Source organism: Oenanthe melanoleuca, chromosome 12 (genome assembly GCF_029582105.1).
Source record: "Oenanthe melanoleuca isolate GR-GAL-2019-014 chromosome 12, OMel1.0, whole genome shotgun sequence".
Lineage (NCBI taxonomy): Eukaryota > Metazoa > Chordata > Aves > Passeriformes > Muscicapidae > Oenanthe > Oenanthe melanoleuca.
This window is the reverse complement of record NC_079346.1, coordinates 1,682,230-1,707,955: the sequence shown is the minus strand read 5'-3', so window position 1 is coordinate 1,707,955 and position 25,726 is coordinate 1,682,230. Positions and strand designations below refer to the sequence as shown.

At 43.8% G+C, this 25,726-nt stretch overlaps 1 protein-coding gene across 3 annotated transcripts in view; it reads left to right on the top strand.

The window, feature by feature from the left end:
* The window catches only part of LOC130258400 (contactin-4), a 259,140-nt gene that overhangs the window by 167,946 nt on the left and 65,468 nt on the right, over positions 1-25,726 (top strand). For all 3 annotated transcript variants that reach the window (XM_056501727.1, XM_056501725.1, XM_056501726.1), the window contains 2 exons: positions 5,975-6,070; positions 23,330-23,533. In XM_056501727.1, the coding sequence (XP_056357702.1) occupies positions 5,975-6,070; positions 23,330-23,533 (300 nt within the window). The remainder of the gene's footprint in view (positions 1-5,974; positions 6,071-23,329; positions 23,534-25,726) is intronic.

Sequence of the window (25,726 nt, the reverse complement as noted above, 5' to 3'; positions counted from 1 at the left end):
CAGTTTTATAGAGACAGAGTTTGGGGGTGTGGGGGAAATATCAGGAGGAAAATCTTGTTTGTTGTGGGTGCCAGTCAGGAGCTTCCAGCCTTCCTTCCTGTGGCTGCTTCCAACCACATCCCAGATGGGTTGAGGTGCACTGGAATCCCCTCTCAAGACTGGTTTTATATTTATGTTATTTTTTTTTTTAATATATATTTTTAATTGCCACCATTTGTAGCCAACAGCCAGTGGAGTGGGATTATCATCCAATGCCTCCCCTGCCCAGGTTGTGAGTTTTTCCAGGACATGAACCTGGGATCTGTTGGATGTGGAGAGTTGTGCAAACATGATGAGAATAATTTGGGAGATATCCCTGAGGAGGAGGTTCTTTGCTCAGTCTGAACCAGGAGGATTTGACCAACCCTTCCATCAGTTCTGGTGTTGGAGATATCATTGCCAGCCTAATCAGATTCCACTGGGTTGAGTCATGTGCTCTTTAATAAAAGGAATAATCTCATTGTCTTCAATTCAAGGACTGGATAGGACCTTAAACATCACCCTAAATTTTAGATTGCTGGGATTATTTTAAAATTATAGAAGGAGTTTGAGGAGGCAAAGCCCATTCTGATCTGTAAACCTCTTTAAGTCATGCTTAAAAACTGGCTTTGGGTGTCTGGGTACCCAAGGAGATTTCACATATAAAAAGGCAATCACACCTTACCTATATCATTATTTCCTATTGTGTGGGTGCTGTAAAGTTCATTTAATATTAGTAAAGGTGGTGTTTTGTCCACTCCAGAATACCCAAAATTGCCAGTGAACATGTGTTAGCTTTCTAATGTATCAATTCCTAAATTACCAGCTTCATTTGTGACCATTCTGTTTTCCTGTGCTCAAAGCACAGCCAAGCCTCAAGGGTGAAATACCAACCACAACCCCCCATAAAATACAAACAGGCTGAAAGAACACCTGAAGTGCTGATCCAGGATTTGCTGCTCATCTTTGAAGCAGCAGTGTCCTAACCTAACCCAAAACTTATTTTTAGTAGGAATGGCACTAAGGCAGTGCTAATTCCCAGTAATTCCCAGTTGGATGCACAGCTCTGTGGGAATCACCCACCCTGTGCTGCTCCTGGCAGAAACTCAGTGTTCCCTCTGTCCAGGCTCGTTGGATATCTCATTTTGTGGGAATAATGATCCCTGGGGATGCAGCTCCTGTTAACATCAACTCAGCTGAGTGATACCAACGATGTGCTATCAAACCTGCTTCAAAAAACTCTCCAGGGAAGGATTTTAAAGTAAAATCCACTAACATTTTTATTTTTCCAAGCCTATTAGCCTCGTTTTTCTTTGGCAATTAAAACCCATTGATGTATAAAGCAGTGATTGATGTGTGTACGTTTTTGTTGGAATGTAGTAAAAGCAGAAATCGTTTCATACCAGTTAAACAGGAATAATGGGTGAAAACAGCACTGACACTGCTTTTCTAATCATTAGGAAAAAAACCAAAAGCTGAACTGTAATGACAAAGGGCTCACTAATGTGAGTTTTTGACAGTGTGTCACTCAAGGCTCTGCACAGCAGAGCTGCCTCCCACATGGTACAGTCACAGAAATTGGCTTTCTAAAGGACATGCAGACACCTGCCACCACCAATTTGCATCATTGACTCTTCATCTCATTTTCTATCATATTTTTGGGGTGGTTTTTAATAGCTCCTGCACAGAGGGGTCTCTCCTAATTGCAGCACCGGGGTAATTACGAAGCGTTTTGTGTTCTAAAAATAGGCACGTGTGGAAAAAAATCAAAGCAAAGCATGGAGAGGTTCCTCAGGCAAACAAAGCCAGCAAAACAGAGCTCAGCTTTCACAGAAAACAGGGATCTCTGTCACATCCCCAGTGCCCTGAGCCTGGCAGGCTCCCGAGGGAAGTCTTGGTGTTCCAGGGCAAGCTGAGTTCAGGAGTTCTGGTATTTCCATTATTTCTGATATTTCCATTTTTTCTGTAATTTCCATTATTTCTGGTATTTCCATTTTTTCTGTTATTTCCATTATTTCTGATATTTCCATTATTTCTGGTTTTGTTGCAGCCAGTAATGGGAGCCAAGGGGGCTGTGGAGCTGCTCTGCTGGGGTGGAAGTCTCACCACGGGACAATCAGTGGAGCTGGGGATGATGAGGGCTGTAAATACAGAAATCTGAGGCCAAATTTTGCACTGACCCCACCAGCAGGAGCTGATGTGACTTTGTTTGTGTGCCCATCCTTCGATGCCATCTGGAAAATATTTCTTTAAAACTTTGCTTGCCTAGGAGTCACTCAGAGAAAGAATTACCACATTTCACAAAGCTCAAATCTAAGAAAGGAGAACAGGCTGCAGTTCCTTTTGTTTTGCTTATAATTGAATCGTCTTTGCTGTAAAGACTGATTTTTGCAGACAAAATTTGGGGAAATTTTTCATTACTCTGGACAACTTGGGTAATTGTTGCTGTGCAAAGCCATATGAGTTTGATGAAAGTTTCCAAATGCCATTTACTGAGACGAGCTGCCCAGTCCTGAGGGGCTGTGGATCATTTCAGATTGCTCAAGCTTTTATTTTATCATTCCCTGCCCAAAGTGAGGAGCTGGTGGGCTGACAGCTGCTGCTGGCACCTCCTGGCCTTTGGAGCATTTTTGGGGATCTGTGTCAGCCTGGCATCACTTCCTGTACCTGCTGAAGTTGTGGCACTGAACATTCAGGCAGAGTTTTAATGGGGGCGACAGAAAAATCTCATTATTCCAGCCAAGGCGTGCAAGTCCCCATTAAGGGCTGGGTGTTGGTGTGTGCACTGCAGATGTCAAGGCTCTGAGCAAATATTGGCTAATTAAACCTCTTTGAGGGACACAGCTGAAGCACTCGTCCTCAGAGACGTGCAAACTTTGTCACTGAAGTGACTTTCCCAAAGTCATGCAGCTGCTTTTAAATACATCCAGCTGAAATTAAATAATACATGCAGCTTTCTGCTTCTGTGGGTCTGTTCAGCTTGATTTAGAATTGATACTGTCCAGAAAGTGTTGAAAAGGCACTTAACTCATTCATTAACTAAGATGTGAGTGGCTGTGTTCACAATAACCTCTCTGCATTCCTATTCCTATTGTATTCTCCTCTTGAAATCATTATTAATTGCTAATTACTAATCTTTCTCTAATGCTGGGCTTACTGGAGCTCACACAATATTTTTCTGTGCTCTCTGGAGTCCTTGGTTTGGTATTGTGAGAATTGTTGGCAGCACACTGATCTCCAGAATTGCAAGTGTTCATAATTTTCTTCCTCAGTTTTTTAATCTGGTGGGTCTGTGGGTTTGTTTGTTGGGTTTGGGGTTTTTTAATGGGCAAATAAAAACAAAGATGCTCCTCTGCTACCCAGGGTTTTTAGGTTTGAGGACAAAGTGTTGGTGTTGTCACCACAAAGCTGAGCCACCCATCTGCAATTCAAAGATTGCAAGGGGGATCCCAAATGAAGCTCCTCACTAATAAAACCTTCATTTTATTATTGTTCATTCCAATTTAGGTGGTGTAAAATAAATCTGTGGCTTTCAGAAAGCACAGGCACACTCATCCTGATGGCTTTGATGAGGCATTAGCCTGTCTTATAATTATTTTAATCTTGTTATTTTACTCAGAGGCCAGATTTGAAACTTGCATGAGGCTTTCAGAGCTGGTTTGATGGTTTGCAGTACAAGCACTAGTGATGAATGCTCTGCTTCATTTGCTGATTTTGACCATTCTTGCAGCATTTCCTAGATGTTCATCCAAGCAGAGTCTGCCTTTCCTGGTAGCAATCCTTTTCTTGTCAATAGTGATGTGAAAAATAGCACATTTATTCCTGCAGGCATTATTTGGGCTTTAGGCTGTTACTCCTCTTGCAGCTGTCCTCAGAGAGGATGGGATCCAGCCTTGTGCCCATGTGCAGTCAAAATATATAAAAATCTGGGCACTGGCAGGTGGCCACAGAAATGTTACAGTGGTTCCTGTAAAATAAAATTAAAAAAATTTAAAAAAATTAAAAAAAAATTTAAAAAAAATTAAAATTGTAAATTTTACAGAATTTAAGAATGAAAAATTATATCTCTTGAACTGATTTCTTTTCTGTTTTTCTTTTGTCCTAAGCCAGAAGAGAAAGAGAAGAAGGCCCCTAAAGGTTTCTTTTCTAAAAAGGGAAATGAAGCAGTGACAACTTGGGATTTTATTTATTTAAATTTTTTTTTAAGTATGTGTGCAGAAAACATTTTTAAGAGAGGATAAAAATCAAGGCTCAGTTTTCCATCCTTGTAACCCTATAATGAGCTTCCTAGCTGTTCCTGCTGATAAATATTTATCACCTCTGTGTTTTCTCTGGTTCCCAACTGCACTGACAACAGGTTTGTAATTGCCAAACCAAGGCTCAGCTACACTGGAAACAAGGGGAAAAAACCTGAAAATTGAAATGCAGGGAATTGTTAAAGATCAGAGGCTGCCAAAGCGATTCCATGTCTTGGTGCTCCCACGAAGCAGCTGCTGGTGACAAATCCTGGTGCCACTGCTGAGCTCAGAGTCACCTCCTCACCTCACTGCAATCCCCCTGAATTCAGTGTGCAAGGAGAGCAGAGGGAGTTTTTGTATTTCTGCAGTGCATGGGCCCTGAGGAGAGGGAAAAAAAGAGAGGTGGAAGGAGGAATTTAATTTAATTAAAGCACTCTGTGGCTTGACAAGCAGCTGGTGCAAGAGGGGAGGGAAGGATCTCCACACCTGGGCTGCAGGGGGAAACAGCCTGGCTTGGGATGGAATTGCTGATTTGAGGCAGTAATCCTTCCTAAATTCATCCACAAACCTCCCCCAGCATTACAGGTGCTGGGGTTTTCTCCAGCTGTGTCTGCTGCTGTGGGTAAATCAGCAGCTTCTCCCCCTTTCCAGCATTTCCTGCTCCTCAGCCTCCTGCTGCCTCACATCCCACCCACATCCCCCAGCCCACCCTCCAGGCTGATATTTGATTTATTTCATTGTCGTTGGATGCTGCTGCCTTGAAGCCTTGGGTTTCTCAGGCTCCACCAGGACATAAAATTATAACAATGATTAAACACCTGCAGGGTGGTGAGAGATGTGATGTTTTGCATAAAGCATGTTTCCAAAGAGGTGTTGCCTTCTTGGACCAGTGAGTCTTCTCTATTTTGTTTTTCACAAGCTACCCTATATAAGTGTGGTGTTTGTTTAAATAAAGCTCTTTTGTGAGGTTATTGACCTCTGGTGCTCATGGCACCAACTTGGTCGGGTTATCTTAAATAAGTGAAAAATGTTAATTATTGGAAAGCACATCAGTCTCAAAAGGTAATGGCAAAAGCAAAAACAATGGCAATAAGCAGTGGCAATAAGCACCAACTCTCCCCATTACCAGCTTTTAAATAGGATTTTCCCAAAAAGCTGAGACACAAGCTCAGACCACCACTCCTTAACCTATTAGAATTCTGGTTTCTTAGCACACCAGGTTATGTATAGACTGCACATACAACCTGTCTTGTTCTATCTGAAAAATGTGATCAATATTCTCACTAGAGCTCTGTTATGTCTAAGTCCTGTCTACAGCCATGGTCCTGGAGCCTCTACTGAAAACACTAACGTGTTTTTCAACCTTCACTAGAACTCACACTGCAACTTTGGCATTGAAACCTTTCACTTACTAAGAGCTCACGCTAAAACTTACTTACTTCTACTTAAACGTCTGCTTTATGTGTGAGTGGTTTAATACACTTCATCCACAGGCTTTAATTCAATCCCTGCACTCTGATTTCTCTCTGGAGAATTCAGAGAGACCCCTGACTCACTGACTCCAACACCCTTTTACTCCATTGCTCGAGGAATTGTTGCATTACCGTTATCACAGCTCTCCTATAGCCAAAACCGCGACATTTCACCGTTCTCCTTTTGTGCTCCTGATGAGGAGAAGCCTCTGGCCACCCTTTAACCTGTTCCTTCTCTCCTGGCAGACCTCGAGAGCTTCAGGACGCGGACGAGGAGCACGGTGTCGGTGCGCCAGGGCCAGGGCATGGTGCTGCTCTGCGGGCCCCCGCCCCACGCCGGAGGTAAAGCTCCCTTCCCTTCCCTTCCCTTCCCTTCCCTTCCCTTCCCTTCCCTTCCCTTCCCTTCCCTTCCCTTCCCTTCCCTTCCCTTCCCTTCCCTTCCCTTCCCTTCCCTTCCCTTCCCTTCCCTTCCCTTCCCTTCCCTTCCCTTCCCTTCCCTTCCCTTCCCTTCCCTTCCCTTCCCTTCCCTTCCCTTCCCTTCCCTTCCCTTCCCTTCCCTTCCCTTCCCTTCCCTTCCCTTCCCTTCCCTTCCCTTCCCTTCCCTTCCCTTCCCTTCCCTTCCCTTCCCTTCTCTCGGTGCCTGGCAGCCACTGGGGCCATTCTCTGGCAGCAGGATCCTCAGGGGTTCCAGGAAGGTTGAAGTGAGGAGAGGGTTGTGATCCTGGTAAAGGGGGTTGTGCTGGTGACTGGGGAGGCTCCAGAGGGGGATAAATGCACAGAAATGCACTTTGTTAATCTGAGTATGAACTTCAGAGATTAACTCATGGAAACTAAAGCAATGTCTTCATATCCTGAAGATGTGACCAAGACCTTCTTGTGCAGCCTTTCTGTTTCTGTTTTGTGGTGTGGCTCCTGCTAAAAAGTTGAAGCTTGCTGTCAGAGCCACTTTTGTGCATCATCTTTTCATTACTTTCTCTTTTTCAAACACTACTGGTACTATATTTCGTGTCCTGGGACTCAGGATATGTCCAGATCTCACAGGCTGCTGTTTGCTTCAAATAGAAAATATCAAGCAATTCTTTCAGTTCAGCACAAACTTATTTTAAATGTGCCAGCTTGTGGCTTCCTGAGGGTGTGTGTTGCACTGTTCTGTTCAAAATGTCTTGGGGAGGGGGTGGCTCTGTCAGAATTGCTGCTGGATGCCCTTGGTGTGCCTGACAAGCCCCACATGTGTGTCCCTCCCAGCAGGACCCACTGCAGCTGGCTCCTCCATCGGGGGCTGCTCCTCTGTCAGAACCACAGAACATCTCCTGTGTCCCTTTTAAAGAGATTTACAATCCTGCTTTGAGCTCTGTCCAGCCTCATCAGCTGCGTGGGGATTGCCTGGTGGACTATGTGCTGTTAGGCTGAGCTTATTGAGGAGGCAGGAGAGGCTTGGGGAGCTCCTGGGCTCAGCTGGCAGAGCTGCCCATGGGCTGTGTCCCTCTGGGACCCCTGCAGCAGGACTGACCCCAGGGCACTGCCCATTCCCAAGGCAGGAGCCCAGAGGGACACAGGAATTGTGCACATTTATCTCCTCAGCAAAGCCCTGCTCTGTCCTGGCTGATTCCCTGTTTTGCCTTAAGAAATCTCCTTGTGTGGAGATGGAGCAGCTGGTGGGGATGTGAGCACTGAGCAGGGAATGGTTGTTCAGGTGGCTCAGGAGAAGGTCTGAGTTTATTTGCTGCTGATAACTAAAAACTAAATTTCCAGAAGGTGCTGGTGTTGTTTCCGGCTTTGGTTCAATAGGAGGGACTGAGCCTTGTGTGAGGTGAGAACGTTTCTGGCAATAATTTCCCTCAGTCATTTGGGTGAGAGAGGATTTCCCCTGTGACCATCCATGACCTGCTCTACTGCAGGCACAAAATTATCCAAATTGCAGCCAGAGCCACAACTGGTCTGCAGTGCCACTATCACAGCTCTGCCTCACAGTCTGAACTGCCTGTATCACAGCCCAAGCTGGGCTGTGTCACTGGGCTTGTTGTTCCCTGGCCTGCACACAGAGTGTTCACAGGAACTCAAAGCAGGTTAATTCAGAGCCCTTGTTCTGCAGGAATTAACCTGCTCTCTGCCAACATTTGCTTTTGTTTTTCCTCCCTCCCAAGGTTAGAAATAAGATGAGTTTTGAACATCCCAACTGCAAATTAATGCTTTTTGGTGATCATCACGTTTCCATCAGCCACTGCACAGCCCCAGAGCCTTCTCCAGCTCAGCTCTGGGCAGGGGGAGGCTCAGGAGGAATGTCAGGAGCCAGGGGAAGCTGCTGCTCATGGGGGACTGCCTGGGCAGCCCCATCCCCAGGGCAGAGCAGAGCTGTAGGGATCAGCTCCTTCCAGCCCCCAGGGTAACCCTGCAACTGTTTAATGCCACAGGAAAAAACTCTCCAGCTCCAAAGTGAAAAATAATCCAGCTCTTTGGAAGTGTCAGTGGTAATAAGAGGAGAAAATGCAATTACTTATTTTAGAATCTGATTTGGGCAGCGAACTCAACTTCATCATCCTTGCAAAAAGTCCCTGATGGCTTTAATGACCACTGCTGAAACATAGGACTAATTGTGGGGAAAAATACACTCTTTTTTTTTTTTTTTTTTTTACTTTATTTTCATATGTGCATTGAAAGTGAAATCTGAAAAAAAAAATAATTTAAAAAAGCAAAATTATTCAATCTGAGTATTGCTGTTGCTTTGCTGATGAGGGTATTCATTGGAATTGTAGAAACCTGAAAAAATCATCCTGGCCAGGTCCTGAGATTTGGGAGAAGAAAAATAGTAAATGAGAAGGGAATTATTTCCTGCCAGCCATTGTGTCACTGGTTGTCTTGGGCTTAAAAATTGTGACTTTATTAAAAAGATGCTGATCAGCATCCAGGCCATTAAGCTTTCAGTTCACTCCAACACTTTGCCACTAGGAAATACCCATTTTTGAGGAGCTGTCAGCTAAAAGTGAAGTTATGTTGGCCTACACACATTAGTTGTTGAGGCTTTCTTTTTTATTTTTCTTGTTAATGATGCCCAATAAAGAGCATTCCTACTGCTCAAACGTTGCAGGAAATTCATCCCGAAAATGAGTCCAAATGATGAACAAGTCCTTTCAGCATCAACAAATGGGCTGTGTACAGCTCACACAGAACAATTTGGGCATTGCCATGCACTGTCCCAATTTCTGGTTGGAAATGAGCTGGAAATTCAAGCACGTGGACCCCAAATGGAAATGGAAAGCGTGCAGGGAGCCGCTGTTGGTCAGGTCACTGCCTTGTGCTGGTACATTCTGTTAAGCAGCATAATGATGTGATGGCCTCCTCTGATGCAGTGCATGCTGAGTGCTGGAGATTTGGAAAATAGATGTTCATCTGCAGCTCGGGCAGCGGAATAAATGCAAATCAAACATTTGCTCTGCCGCGTTTCCAGCGGATTCCCACCCCCAGTCCTGCCGTACTGGTGACCCCTTTGTCTCTTACAAGTCCCAGCTCTTTTCCTCTCCTTTCTTGTTTGCCTTTTCCCTTTGTTCCTAAAGGACTGGCAGAAACCTGCCTTTGTCCTCAGGATTTTTCTGAGGTGATTACCCTGCCTGTGAAGGGTGTTCCCTCATTATTTCTGCAGCTCGTTTAATCAAAAGCCCAACAATGGTCTTGTGTCGACCATTCTACCCTGAAACTCCACAGAAGGTTTCACTGAAGAGTAAATATTGCCCTGGGAACGTGGCACTGGGTAACAGCACCATGAGCTGCTGCTGGTGTTTGAGTGGACAAGAGGAAACAGGCAAAAGTCCTAAAAGTCTAAAAAATCCTAAAAGTGAGTGTAGCTCGCACATGGTGCAGATCACATGAACCTCATCATGGCCCCAGCATGAACTGGGCAGTGCCCAGTGATGGAGTGACAGAAATGGGTCTGGGCATCACAGAGTTTCTGTGACTTTTCTGCTGAGACTCATTTGGGCACCTCAGCCTGTTCTAGGATGAGCTCTGGAATTTGGATACAAGAACACAAAGCTCTCCTGCTTTGTGCATTCAGAGCCCTGTGAGATCAACCATTGAATGACAGAATGGTTTGGGTGGGAATGGAAATGGAAATAATGGAAATGGAAATGATGGAAATGGAAATGATGGAAATGGAAATGATGGAAATGGAAATAAGGGAAATGGAAATGATGGAAATGGAAATGATGGAAATGGGCCACCCAGTGCCACCCCTGCCATGGCAGGGACACCTCCCACTGTCCCAGGTGCTCCAACCCCAGTGTCCAGCCTGGCCTTGGGCACTGCCAGGGCTCCAGGGGCAGCCACAGCTGCTCTGGGCACCTGTGCCAGGGCTGCCCACCCTGACATGGAACAATTCCTTCCCAAATCCCATCCATCCCTGCCTTTGGGCAACCCTCAGGGTGAACAGCCCCAAGAGCAGAGCAGAGGGCAAGAACCCCCTTCCTCAACCATCTGGAGCATTTTGAGCCAAAACAGGAAAAATATCACCAAAACAGGCTTTGTTTTTCCTTGTGTGTATCTTTCTGTTGCATTTTTAAGCCATTTGAAACCATAAACCCTTTCAAAGTGTACAATAGTGTTCAAGTTAAGCTCTTAGTGGAAATGTTTTCCTTCTGAGGAGCTTTGCAGGGGGAAACACCTTTCCTTGTTTGCTTTTTTTGGTGGTGTTAATCAAATTTGGCAGGATACATTTCTTGTTGAGATAAACTTAATTGAAACAAACAAACAAAAAGCTCCAAAAGCCAAAGCAAACACTCACTTGTGTTTCCCAGGGCTCTAAGTTGTGTTCTAGAGGGAATATGCTGGGAACTATTTGGAGGTCACTGTCCTTTTAACTTTATCTCCAAATTTTAAGATAAAATATTCTTTTGTGCCAAATAGTTCTTTTAATTTAACTTCGTGGGAGCTGAGTCATTTAGCTGCCACTTTTATTAGATTTATTTGATAGTCAGGCAGGGTTAGTTAATATTTTAACAACTACAGTTTTCAAATTCCTTATACAATCCCTGGCATCTCATTTCATTGAGAGTCCAGAGGCTGAAAAAATACAGTCCTGGAAAGGATTTTCTGCTTGACAGGCTGGTGCAGACCATTCCTCATGCAGAGCATGCAGGTCTGGAAATCCTTCCCTCCCTTCTGTGGGAAGATAAATGAACTTGTCCTGAGGATTCCTCTCACCCCCTCCCTGCGAGTTCCTCGTGGTTCATCTTCAGAAGGATCTATAACCACGTTCTCATGACATTTGCCTTCCAGCCCTCCTGGGAAATGCCTGTGGGGATGGAGCTCTCCAAGTGCTGTGAGAAATGCTGAGTGCACACAGAGAGCTGCTGGAAATGATCTCTCAATTTGATTGTTTCAATTCCCTGTTCTCGTGCATTCCCTGGTGGTGTGTCCAGTTCTGAGACCTTCACTCATTCCACATTTATTCTCACCCCTAACCTAGCTGGGAAAGAAACAAACCAGCTGATGGCTTTTTTAGATAACAAGGTGCTGAGCTAGGCAGGTGGAACCCGCTGGTGTTCTACAGGATGTGCCTCAAGGTTCCTGCTGACCCTGGAACTGAACCTCCCCAGTAATTCCTCTCTCTGAACCTCAGCTCCTCTGGCACTTTGTCCCTCTGCTCCTTTCTGACCTTCCTGGGCATCTGGGAGCTGTGTCCCCTTGAGTGAACAAAGGCAGGATTTCAAGGAAAATCACTTTTCTGTGATTCTCAATGCACTTGGAAAATTCCATCTATCCCAAGAGGAGGAGATTCATTGAAGCTCAGTTGTTCCCATAATTCTTTCCTATCTGATGCCATCACTCCTGATGGAAACAGCCATGGATGGAAACACATCTCTGTCTGTGAGCTGAGCTGCTGACAGAGAATTATTCCCACATCTTCTCACAGATTGGATGCATTCAGGTTTTCTCATTCTCTCCTGCCTTTTTTCCCTGCCGGTATCCAGGAAAACTTTTAGTTCTGTTGCACAGCTCAATCAAGTAGAACTAACGAAATTTTAGCATTTGACAGAGGAGATGGCAATTGTGATTCCATCTCAATCTCAGCCTTTCATGCTGTAGTGAGGTGTGGACACCCGAGGTGTTTGCAGAAAGCACTTCACTGATTCCAGCACTGCTAAAACCACTCCTGGGCACAGAAATCATTAGTGCCTGCTCACTTTGTCTCTCCTTTTATTGTTATCTTTTTTTAAAGGGATGATGGGCACTCCATAGGCTGGGAACAGTGAGGATCTTTAGGGTTTTGGGGTGGTTGATGGCCTCTGGTGGGATGAGTGGTTTGAGGGGTTTGGCCTGTAAATAATCCATCCCACAAATCATGTCTCGTGTTCCCTCGTGTTTGCACAAGGAGCAAAGGGAGCAAACCTGGGAGAAATCAGAACAGTGCAGGGGAAAAAGGCAATTATCAGGCATTTTTATACCAGGATCAGCAAGTGGAGCATAGCAGGAACCCTGGACTGTTTAATGTCCTCACTCCACTGCAGTAACCTTAATATCCAGCCTTTACTTTCCTGTTTCTTTCAGCGTGGGATGCCCAGAGCTTTTCAGAAATGTGGATTTTACAGAACCTGTATTCCCAGTTTGCCCTTGCCAGGCAGGTTGTCAAAGGGCTGAGCTACCCCTGTTCCTCCTTATTAAGGGATTGATGGTTCCTCCTCTTTATCTCCTGCCTTAATGTCTTTGGAAGCCTTTGCTGCTTGGTCAGATTTGGTTCCAATTAGTGAGAAGCTAATTAAGAGAAGAGCCTCACACACATGGGTGGGCACCATGGCTGTAAAAGTCCCATTTCTCCAGGAAACCAAGCAAAAAATCTGCAGAGATGGTAGGAAGTTGGTTCAGCTATTTGTCAGAAGGCTGCAGGGTCACTGAGCAGCCTGTCAGGGATCACTCCCGAGGCTGCAAGGAAAATGTGAGCAGCCAAACTCCTCTGAAAAGCAAAGGAAAAAGAGGCAGGGATATATTTTTCCCATTGGGACAGTCAGTGATGGATTTGGTGTATTTGGCTGTGGTGTTGGGTTGGTGTTGGCAGCATCAGGAGGGGTTGCAAACTCCCCTGGGTTGTGGGGCAGGTGTTTTTCCATGGATAATTTCCTTGTTTTCCATGGATATTTCTGCTTGGAGGATGCAGGGGAGGACAGAGGGGAGGCTCAGTTCCCAAACCAGCAGGAAAATGCCCCAGCAAGGTGGTGTTGCCATCCAGAGCTCACAGCTGGCTTTCCTGGAATGGGAACAGGTGAAATCCCAGCAGGATTCCCCAGGAATTCCCAGGAGGTGGATGCAGGATGTGCTGGAGATGGAGGAGACCATGAGGGGAGCAAAAGGATGCAGCACCAAAAATACCTGAACCTGTCACCAGTTTTTCCTCTCAGCAGGAAAATTCCCATGTCCAAAGTGTCAGCATCCTCAGAGTGTTTTCCAGAGTGTGAACACTGAGCTCAAAATCCTCTGAGTGATCTCAGGCCAAGACCCAGAAAGCAACTTCCCAAAGCTCCCAACTCCTGCAGTTCATCTCCTGCTCCTGAAGGATGGATCTGAGCAGCCTGGCAGCATTTCTGCCAAAAAATTCCCTCAAAATTCAGCCCAAATTTCCCTCCAGGTGTCTCTTTCCCTCACAGGGAGTAGGTGAGTCACACACTGGGTTTCTGTAATTCATCTGTGTCTGGCTCCACGTGATGGAGATTATTACAGTTCAGCAAAAAATGGGGTTCATTAAACTTAAAACCAGGCATATGAAACTCTCATTTAAATAAAAAGTGATTGAGAATGGTAACTTCCATTTAAAGTGCATCTCCCATCATTTATTTTTTATGCTCTGCCACAGTCACCGTTTAAATTATTAAAAGCAAGAAGTAAAAAGCTTCTCAGGAGATAGAAATGGATTAGATTAAAATTAATCTGACATAATCCTTTCTCCAAAACTGCTGATTCAGTTTGTGCACAAGTTTATCAACATATTTGAGGATGAGGGATAAGGATAAATTCTCCTCTAATTTGGGAGTGCTTTGGCTTGATATTTCTGACAGCACAGGGAGCAGGCAGCGCTCCCGTAATTGAGAGATTTATGAAATTACAAATATTTCTCACAGCACAAATGCCAAGCTCATCATCGATTTTCACTCATTTGAGCACCTGAGGTGGTGAATGTGATCTGCCTCTTTTCAGCTGGGGTGAATTTTGGGGTGTCAAAGAGAGGGGCAGGTTCAAGAACAGACATTGGCCATGGAGTTTAGACCCAGATTTTCAGCTGGCACCTGTCCCTTGTCACCTGCAGAGTCCAACATCCCTTTTTTGTGCCCCAGTGGGTGACATGGACACAGAGGAGCTCTGGGCTCTGTGACTGCAAGGGAAGAGTCTCAGCCCTCCACTAAAGACCTTGGGAACAGTGAAATAATGAGGGACATGGCGCTAATGGATTTTTTATTTATCAGTGACAGCTCGTGGCATCTTTAAAAAGAAATCATCTGCGAGCCAGTGGTGTGGTTTATTCCCTGTTTGGTTGCAGTCAGCACTAAATGAAGATTGAGATGGGATTGAGGGGGGTAGGGCCAGCAGGGTTTGGCTGGGGATGAGTGAAATCTGGCAGAACCCAGTCAATAGCACTTATCAGGACTTGTAGCACCCTGTGATGTCTTTATGAACTGAACTGGAGATCAGAGTGCTGCTCCCAGGCTCTGCTTCCCTCCAGACCCAGCCCTGGGAGGCAGCCAGGGATGCAGAGTGAGTGGTGACACAATCCCAGCACTGATGGGATCCCATCACTCCTGGCTGTGGGAGCCCCCATTGCCATGGGCTGGAGTTTTGTGGTTAAAAATCAATGGGGGTGTTGGTTTGGGCATTTTCTGTAACCTCATGTGAAGTGCCTAAAAGTGCAACCATGATGTGTTTAAATATAATATATGTGCAACCATGATGAGTTTAAATATATGTGCAACCATGATGACGTTTTCAGCTGGTAGATATCAGAACACTTTATCTGAACACTGATTATCTATCAAATAAATTAGGAGAATGTTTTTTCCCTGTGTGCTACAGGCAAGTGCCCTGCAAGCCATTCCCCCCTCAGGCTGTTTGGGCAGATATTTCAGCCTTGGAATTGATCATAATTTTAATTCATTGCAGTAAGAAAATTCCTCTGCAACCAACTTTTTTTTTTTTTTTTTTTAGAGGTTTGATCTAATCTCTTACAACTACAGATCAAAGGTAGTGAAAGCTGGTATTAAAGGATTAGCTGGGTCACATTGAAATATGTTTTAAAACAAGCCCAGGGACCTTTAGCTTTTCTGAAGCAAGTGCACACACACACAAAAAAAAAAGATTTTTAGGCTAACTCTTTCTGACTTTAAACAGAAAACAAACTGATGGATTAAATCTGTGAGTCATTCCTTCAGGTGATGTGTGGAGCACTTTATGTAACACAAGCCTGGAGAATATCAGCAGTGCTGAATCTCCACAGCACAAAGAGCAGAATTTCAATTCAGTGCAGGCTTCACTCGTGCCCATGCCCAGCTTCCCGTGTTTTTATTCTCTTTTGATGATTGTTGTAAGCAATTAGCAGCTGCAGCTTTTGATCTTTTCCTCTGGCTGATGTCTCCTGTTCCATGTTATCTCTGCCTGGCAGGTGAAGATGAGTGTTTCTTTACAAAGATATTGATGCCACTCTCTGGACCATATCAAGCCATAATTCCCTTTTTTATTACCAGAATTTCCTCATTGAAATGAAGTTAAAAAGACAGAGTTTTACCCAGCTGATCACTGCTGGGGTGAGCCTGACTCCAAAAACTTCAGTTCAAACCAGAAGGGCTTGAGAGGGGCATCAAATCCAATCCTGGTTCCCATTTCCAGTGAGCACCAAACTTCAGGAGGTGTCAGAGTGATAAACACAGCTTGGCTTGGTGGGTGGCTTTTCTTTCCTGAGCTGTAAATATCTGTAAGACAAGTTTTAAAAGATTTTCAGACAAAAAACCATCAAGTTTCTCCCCAAAGCAGCCAGGCTGTGCTAGGTGGGAGGGTGTCTGTGCCCAGCAGTTGCTGTTGAAATAGTTTTTGTTGAAATTATTTAACTGGAGTGAATGCCCCAGTGCAGGAGCTCATCTCACAGCGTTTTCTCTTCAGCCCAGACGAAGGTTTGTGTTGATTTTTGTCCTTCTGGGCACAGTGCAGTCATGTCAGAGCTCAGATAAGCCAGGCCAGCTGTGCAGCAGCAAATTCTTCACTGCTTTCCACATCCACAGGCTGCAGATGCAGCAGGTACAGGGTTATTGATCAGGCTTCAGGTGATGAAGACTTCTTGCCCTTTTAATTACCCAGACCTGGGCAGTGGAGGGGCTGGGAGGCAAACACAGCCCTGGGAGTTGCTGGGAGAACGAATCCAACACAGAAATTGGGTAATTTGTGCGTTTTTCTCATTCTTACAAACTTCTGACAGCACATTTCTCTGCTGCCTGCTGCTGAGTAACTGTGTCCTCAGATCTGGCACAGCTGAGGGTTCACCCAAACGTGTTTTATTAACCTCAGATTAATCTTGTTCATTATTTATCACTCACTTTATTAAAACCTGCATTTGAGAGCAGTGCTGTGATGTAGCTGGGCAGCAGAGCTCAGGCTCAAAGGGAGAATTAACCAGGTGATACTTTTGTCCAGGCTGATTTCCTTAAATTGCTCTGCAATTATTTAAGACTGGAAGATAAAAAATTGATCCAGTGGTGCTGGCAGGGCAATGCAACAATCTGTAGGAAAAAAAAAATAAAAATGGCAGTGCATAATTCATGTAGCTTTAACATTAAAATAAAACTGTGAAAGAGAAAAATGGTGAAAACTGCAGGAATTGCAGAGGACTGGAGAGGAGCCTGGGTAGGGCCATGACCATGAGTGTTGTGCCAGGGATTTGTTTTTCCCAGATAATTCCCTTTTCCCTTTCCCCAGGGCACTCTCAGGGTCTTGTGGCACTTGGAGCCTTTTTCCCTGCTCACATTTTGTCATTCGTGGGCTATGGGTGTTGATTGCTCAATCAAATCACAGTGAAATTTGGAATTGTGAAATTTGGAATTGTGAAATTTGGAATTGTGACATTTGAGTTATGAGTATCCCCTCCAAGCAGCTGGCAGATTTTAATAAGCAAGTTGAGAATTCACAGGACACTCATCAAATAATCAAATTTGCTGTAACCTTCACTTATGAGCAGTTTGAACACCAAGGAATGGAAGCAGTCGGAGCAAAAAAACCAAATTATCCACCAAAAATCAGTTTTCTATGAAGTTTATACACCAGCAATGGGTATGGCTGGGGGTTGTACAACAAAATGTTATTATAGCATTTGGATATATTTAAAAAAAGAGCAGAGGGGAATGTTTGGCACAGGAATACACCCAGAGCCAAGAAATTTGTCAGTGCTAAATCTCCTAAAAGCAAAGTGCTGAATGCAGCTCCTCCTGCACTGCAACAGCTGAGGGAGCAGCTTCTCTCCAGGAAAAACTTCTCTGCTGCTGTTGGCTCTGTCTGGGAATGGCAGGAGTAAAATAGGCAGGAAAACTCCAGCCCTTCCCATCCTGCAGAAAATAATTGAATTTTGAACAATTTTTTTTTAAAACAGACATGATTTTACAGAAGTGCATTCTGGGAAAAAAAATCAAAATTGAATTTTGATGAGCCTCACCTCTCCTTTCAGAATGTCTCCAGATTAATTAATGCTTCAGCCATAGTTTGGCTTTGGCACAGTTTAAAGGGAGGATTTAATAATTTCCTTAATTTCATATTTTTCATTGTTTTCCTTAATTTCATGGGTTTTTCTCTAGCCATGTGTAATGAAACATTTTTGTGCATGATTTACAGAAAACCTTCTGTTTTAGACTGGAAATCAGTTCCCACCTGTCCAGCTTGAGAGTGACAGAGCAGGAATTACAGCAATCATTAAAGACTGGATTAATTTCTGTAACTTTCAGTCAAGCCTATAAAAAATAATAGTGTATTGTACCCACACTGTTCTTATTAAAAATGATAAATGACCCCCATTCTTTGGCTAATACTGATCCCAAAATTTCATTCTTCTACTCAGCTTTATGGCTGCCATAATCTTGATATTTTAATAGCTTTTCCCATAATAGCCACAGAGACCTTTTTAAGTGGCAGCCCTAACTTTATGGAAGAGACTTAAAAAAAAAAAAAAAATCAAGAAGAGTTTCTTCTGCTTAAAGGCAGAGGTAAAATATGTGCATGTCTCAAGACATGCAAAAAATATTTTGGCAGATCACAGGCCTGAGTTAATAATTACTCAGAATTTCTGTGCAGTTTTCATTATGGAGTTGATAATGGAAATGAAGAAAAATCAGATTACATGTCCTGGGTCTGTGCAGGCAGGTGCTCAGTGGGATTGCAGCTCATGGAGCTTCTCCCTTTAAAAACAGCAAATGCAGGTCAGAAATTAAGTAACATTCTCTGTTTGAGAGAGCTGCTTGAATCTGCTGTAAAGGGGAGATGAAAAGTGTGGGGAAATGGACAAAAATCACATGTAAGGAGCCCCAAATTAGACAGGAGAAGTTTGTAATAAATCCCTGAAGGAACTAGAGCCTAATGTGTGATTAGGAAACCACAGATTCCTGTTGCTGCTGAGTCCTTGTGCTCCAGCTCCGTGTTGGTGACCTGGGGAATGCTCCACCTGGGGCTGTTTGCATGTCTGTGTGCACAGGAGTTACAAACTGCCTGTGGGATGTGAGCTGCCTGTCACTTCCAGAGCAATTAGGGAGGGAGACCTTATCAAAAGGAGCTTGTCAAGCTGGAGAAGCCATAAATATTGCAGCAGGATCTCTCAGGAAATCAAAGGCAGTTGGAGGCAGCATTTATTTACATGTTGCTGCACAAGCAGCTGCACTGAGGGATGCTCCAGTCCGTGGGCTCGATATTCCACGAGTCCCATGGTGCTTGAGAGAGGCAGAGAGAGAATTTAAATGTTTTAGAGCAATAATGGGCTGCTCCTAATACCCAGTTCTGTGTCATTTGTGCAGCTGGGTCTCCCTGGCATTGATAGGAAGGCAGAGCTGCACCTTCAGCTCTTTGCTGTGCTCATCAGTTTTATGCAGCCAAATTAACAGAGTTTCAAGTTTGGAGGAGATTTCAGTTTGTTTTTTCCTTTAGAAATGGGTCTCCTTTAGTCTCCCATGCACTGGGTTCCCTATTTTGGAGGAATCATGGAGGGATCCCAGCTCACCCATTTGTTCCTACCTTTGATCAGACCTCCTCCTCTTGCTTACCCAGGGTTTCCAAGTCTCAAATATTATACAGCAATCTATTTTAAAGATTTTTAAATATTATAAAGCAATAGTGGAGTGCTCCTAATATCCAGATCCATGTCATTTGTACAGCTGGGTCTCCCTGGCATTGATAGCAAGGCAGAGCTGCACCTTCAGCTCTTTGCTGTGCTCCTTAGTTTTATGCAGCCAAATTAATGGAGTTTCAAGTTTGGAGGAGATTTCAATTTTTTTTCCCTCTAGAAATGGGTCTCCTTTAGTCCCCCCTGCACTGGATTCTTCATTTTTGAGGGATCCCAGCTCACCCATTTGTTTCTGCCTTTGGTCAGACCTCCTCCTCTTGCACAGCCTATTTCCTACCCAGGGCTTCCAACCCTTAAATATTATACAGCAATCTATTTTAAAGATCTTTAAATATTATAAAGCAATAATGGACTGCTCCTATTACCCAGTTCTGTGTCATTTGTGCAGCTGGATCTCCCTGGCATTGACAGGAAGGCAGAGCTGCACCTTCAGCTCTTTGCTGTGCTCCTCAGTTTTATGCAGCCAAATTAAGAGTTTGAAGGTGGCTTTGGGGGAGGTTTTGATGTTTTTTGATGTGTTCCCTCTAGGAATGGGTCTCCTTTAGCTCCTTCCACCTTTTTGGAGGGATCCCAGCTCACCCATTTGTTCTTTGATCAGACCTCCTCCTCTGCACAGCCCCCTGTGCCCTGCTTACCCAGGGCTTCCAGCCTGGCCCCAGCTCCAGTGACAGAATTATCCCAGACTTTTCCACTCAGGCAGAGCCCAGGAAAAGCTCCTGCAATGATGACAGGGCTGGAAAGTCTTGAAAATGCCAGCACAAGGGCTCTCAATGGCTCTCACCAGCAGAGATGAGAACTCCTTAAGCCAAAGGGATCATTAGCCCACAAGCCCAGAACCACAGACTACAATGGAAATATTTAACCTGGAAATTAGAGGGGGTTTAGCAATTAAAGTGAAACTGGCTCACAGAGAAAAGCAGAAGCTGTTTCTGGGGTGTGATTATACCCATGAGACCTCCTGGGGGAGGAAGGGAGGATCAGGATTGATCAGAAATTCCCTCCCCACTGTTTTTCTGTGGTCAGTTCTCCATTCCCACAGTCAGTGCAGAATTGCAGAGCTCAGGGGGCTCTGCTGCAAACCTTGTGTGTGAAGAGTCACTCCAACTTCACCACCTCTGTGCATCCCAGGGCAGGGATGTTTATTTGCCTGGTGCTGGCTGCTTCTGGAGGAGCAAGATAATTGTTCACTGAGAGTAAATTTAAAAAATAAATAAATAAACCAACCAACTTAACTACTTGCAGAAAATAATGAGCTGGCTGAGAAGTGGCACCTTGTTTGCTCTGAGTATCCTCTTGACATCAGCATGAGGTTCTTTCTAATGAGATGCACATGTGTAAATATGATGATTAGATGTTCCCTCATAAACAGAATTATCATCCCTTCCTAAAAGTCTAAGCAGGCATTCTCAAGTCCTGTTGTTACAAATAAATAAATAAATAAAGGCCAGAAGTCTCCATTCAGCCTCTCCTGGCTGGGAGCAGTGGGACATGAGGGCAGAATATATTTTCCAAAGTACCTAATGGTGTTGAGGTCAATTACAGCCACGAGGCATTAGAGTATTAAAATAAGAATATGATTTTTAGCATAATTAGTGTTCCCTTAGAAAACTGCAGCAGTCTTGTATCCACTTCAGGCTCTTGGAGTGTGTTTGGGCACTTGGCTCGGGCAGATATAACAGGGTTAGGCTGCATTAACCTCACTCACAGCCTCTGCAGCACCTCTCACTTCTTCTTTATGGCTCAAATAACTTCCAGAGGCGCCTTATAAAACACAGAGCCCTGTCTAATTAGTCACAGAGAAGATTACAGCTGCTTAATTCAGTGTTGAGTTTTCTGCTGAGTCAGAAATTCCCGAGGAATAAAACATCCAGTGGGTGATAACACGACTCGGCAGATCCTCCTCACAACTGGCTCTAGGGGGGGAAAAAATTAATTAGGGAGGATGAAAGCAAAGCCATGGGCAGGCTGGAATGTTCACGACAGAAAGGTGAGATTCCTGTGAAATGTGGTTTATTCTGGAGGAAGTTGGAGGAGTAGCAGGAATATCAGATCCGTGTGAGGGCTGGGAAGTGTCACAGCTGGAAATTTTCATTTGTGGTGATGCCTTTTTCTCTGGTCCTAAAAATATGAGCCAGACACAGATAGGGTGATAAAAGGGGCACCTTTATGTCAGGATCCTCAAGTGCAGAAATTCAGCAGGTGGAAAAGGCTGAGGATGCACCCTGCTCATGGTTTATGTACAATTTTTATAGATTCTGCACATTAGCATGTCTGACAAGAACACCCCAAGTAGGAACCTGCCCAGTTAATTAACAGCCCAGTTCTGGTCCCTTCGAAATTCTCCCCTCTCAGACAAGATGCAGGCCCTGTTTACAAAAATATGTCTCAAAAAGCCATTTTCAGCCTTGGTTTCTAAGGAGAACCAGGACAGCATGAGAATCCTGGAATTTGTTTTGTCTTTCTGCCTAGGAAAACATAGAGGTTAAGCTATGATAGAAAGCTACAAATAGGTGTGTAAGGAATACACAGAACATAGGAGGAAAAAAGGTAAAAACCAAAATGGCCTCAGAGAATACAGAGAAGGTAAAAAGATAAAGCCAAAATGGTATCAGAGAATATAGGAAAGAAATAAAAGATTAAAACCAAGATGGTGTCAGAGAATATAGAGATGATAAAAAGGTAAAAACCAAAATGGCCTCAGAGAATATAGAGAAGGTAAAAAGGTAAAAACCAAAACAGCATCAGAGAACAGGAAAGAAAGAAAAAAAGGTTAAAACCAAAATGGTATCAGAGACTACAGAGATGATAAAAAGGTAAAAAAAAAAAATGGCATCAGAGAATATAGAGATGATAAAAAGGTAAAAATCAAAATGGCACTAGAGAATATGGGAAATAAAAAAGGTAGAAACCAAAATGGAATCTCAGAGAATATAGAGAAGGTAAAAAGGCAAAAACCAAAACAGCATCAGAGAATATAGGAAAGAAAAGGAAAAAAAAAAAAAAGGTTACAACCAAAATGGTATCAGAGGATATATAGAAGATAACAAGGTAAAAACCAAAATGGCATCAGAGAATACAAGAAAGAAAAATGGGTTAACACCAAAATGGCATCAGAGGATATAGGAAAGAAAAAAGGTAAAAACCAAAACGGTATCAGAAAATATATGAAAAAAAGGTGAAAACCAAAATGGCACAAGAGAACACAGAGTAGATGAAAAGGTAAGAACCAAAATGGCATCAGAGAATACAGAGATGATAAAAAGGTAAAAACCAAAATGGCATCAGAGAATATAGCAAAGAAAAAAGGTGAAAACCAAAACGGCATCTGAAAATATATGAAAAAAAAAAAAAACAAGTGAAAACCCAAACAGCAGGAGAGAACACTGAGAAGGTGAAAAAGTAAAAACCAAAATGGCATCAGAGAATATAGCAAAGTAAAAGGTAAAAACCAAAACGATATCTGAAAATATATGGAAGAAAAAAAAGGTGAAAACCAAAACGGTATCAGAAAATATATGAAAGTAAAAAAGGTGAAAACCCAAATGGCAGGAGAGAGCCCCGAGAAGGTGAAAAGGTAAGAACCAAAATGTCATCAGAGAATATAGCAAAGTAAAAGGTAAAAGCCAAAACGATATCTGAAAAAATATATGAAAGTAAAAAAGGTAAAAACCCAAGCGGCACAAGAGAACCCCGAGAAGGTGAAAAGGTAAGAACCTAAATGGCATCAGAGAATGCAGAGTAGATTAAAAGGTAAGAACAAAAATGGCATCAGAGAATACAGGAAAGAAAAAAGGTGAAAACCAAAACAGTATCAGAAAATATATGAAAGAAAAAAAGGTGAAAACCAAAATGGTATCAGAAAATATATGAAAGTAAAAAAGGTAAAAACCAAAACAGCACAAGAGAGCCCCGAGAAGTGAAAAGGTAAGAACCAAAATGGCATCAGAGAATACAGGAAAGAAAAGAGGTAAAAACCAAAATGGTATTGGAAAATATATGAAAAAACCAGGTGAAAACCCAAATGGCAGGAGAGAGCCCCGAGAGGTGAAAAGGTAAGAACCAAAATGGCATCAGAGAGTACAGGAAAGAAAAGAGGTGAAAACCAAAACGATACCTGAAAATATATGGAAGTAAAAAAGGTGAAAACCCAAATGGCAGGAGAGAGCCCCGAGAGGTGAAAGGTAAGGCCAGAGGGGCAGCAGCAGCAGCGTGGGGCCCGTCCATGGCCGTGCTCTGCATCTCCCCGCTCCCTGTGCTTGCAGAGCTCACCTACGCCTGGATCTTCAACGAGTACCCGTCGTTCGTGCAGCAGGACAGCCGGCGCTTCGTGTCGCAGGAGACGGGCAACCTGTACATCGCCAAGGTGGAGAGCTCGGACGTGGGTAACTACACCTGCGTGGTGACCAACACCGTGACCAACAGCCGCGTGCTGGGGCCGCCCACGCCGCTGGTGCTCAGGAACGACGGTACGACCGGTTTGGTGGCTGGATGTTGTGTTGGGTGCCTCTAGACCCTCCTGGAGCGGTGCCCAGCACTCCTGGAAACTGGATTTTAGTCCCTGGAAGAAAGTATCGATGTTGCAGGAAGAATTACAAGTCGTAAAAAATAAGTCGAGTGTAAATTAGATTGTTAGGAGGTAGAAAAGTGAATTTTTAGAAGTGTTTATATTAGGGGGTTTGAAGCTAAGATGGAGGATTTGGGGCGTGGTGTGTCTTTTTCTTCTTCTTCTTCTTTCTCTTCTTCCTCTTCTTCTTCTTCTTCTTTCTCTTCTTCTCCTTCTTCTCCTCCTTCTCCTTCTTCTTCTTCTTCTTCTTCTTCCTCTTCTTCTTCTTCTTCTTCTTCTTCTTCTTCTTCTTCTTCTTCTTCTTCTTCTTCTTCTTCTTCTTCTTTCTTTTTCTTCTTCTTCTTCTTCCTCTTCCTCTTCCTCTTCTTCTTCTTCTTCCTCTTCTTCTTCTTCTTCTTCTTCCTCTTCTTCCTCTTCTTCCTCTTCTTCCTCTTCTTCTCCTTCTCCTTCTCCTTCTCCTTCTCCTTCTCCTTCTCCTTCTCCTTCTCCTTCTCCTTCTCCTTCTCCTTCTCCTTCTCCTTCTCCTTCTCCTTCTCCTTCTCCTTCTCCTTCTCCTTCTCCTCATCCATGTTGAGTGCCAGCCTGGCACTCTTTGGTTAGTCTGAGACAGATTTGAACAGTGTAATAAAATTGTCATGTATTGGAAAGTAATTGTAAATATTAGGTAGGTAATTTGTAGTATGAAAGATAAGACCTGCCCTCTGGCAGACCTGCCCTGGATCTCAAGCTGTTAGCTAGAGAAAGAAATTCTTAGATAAGAAACAAACAACCCTGAAAACCTCAGAGAACAGCCTCCTGAATCTTCTTCAGTGACCAGCTGAGAAAATCTGAAATTTAAACCACCTACATGTCCTGCTGTGAGGGTCTCAGGCTCAGAAGACCTCACAGGCAGTGACAGATGTCACCCAGAAATTAAAAAGCGCCCTGGGATGTTTATATTGGAGTTCAGGGTTTTTCCTCACTCATGGTTTTTTACCTTCACAGTGATGCTGGAGATGTTTAAACTCATGGACAGCTGAAGTTGCTCTTCCCACTGCTGGAGCGACTCTCAGAGTCAGGCAATAATTACAAAGGGAAAACCCACTGGGAGTTGGCCAAAGACAGGAAACAAAATAGATTTTAGAGTCTGGATATACCAGTTTTTCTCATTTTATGCAGCCCAAAAGTGAACAAAGGCACTTTGTTGTTTCGGTAACTGTTAGCTCAGCCTGTGTTTCCCAGCAGAATTAGTGCTATTTTTAGTGGCCTGTGGAATAATACAGAAAAGGGGAGAAAAAAGCAAAAGAGGATTTCTAAATTTATACAGACAATTGATCTGTATCGCTGTCATTTTGGAGCAGATAAGAAAAATACATTTGCATGTTAATTTCCAATTAAAATTAATTAAAATGTCTCTGTTTAAAGGCTAACAGTTGGGACATTTGTTCCAGGAATAGAAATGCAATGTTAGCAACTTCTCCTGGAAGAAGATCCACTGTCACCTCGTGGGATTTGACAAAAATTTTGGAAATTTCCAATTGCTTGGAAAATGAGGGCTCTTGCTGCAGCTCCTGCCCATCAGGGTGACACAACCCCTGGGATGGAGTGGGAGATGCTGCTGGTGATGAGGAATTGGCACAGCTGGAATGGGAGAGGTGGAGCTGCTGCTGTTCCATATCTGCCCTCCCTTGCAGGGAATTCTGTGGGGTTTTTTTTGTTTTTGTTTTTTTTTTTTTTGTTTTTTTTTTGTTTTTTTTGTTTTTTTTTTTTTGCAAACCCTATAACAAGGGGAAATGGCTTTGAACTGCTGGGGCAGGGAGGGATCAGGAAGGAATTCCCAATCCCATTTCCTCCCTGTGAGGGTGGGGAGGCTCTGGCACAGCTGTGGCTGCCCCATCCCACTCCAAAACCTGCTGGGAGCATCCAGCAGTGCTTCCCTATTTCTCTGTAAAATTTGGGATTTTTCATAGCAGGATTGGAACAGTAACAGTGGCAAAGGAGCAAGATAGTCCTGGAATGAAATTGCCATCAGCAGCAGCTGTATGGGCCAATTAAACTGTAGCATTTCACAGGTGTCAGGAAATGCAGATCAAATCCTCAGACAAATTAACCTCCC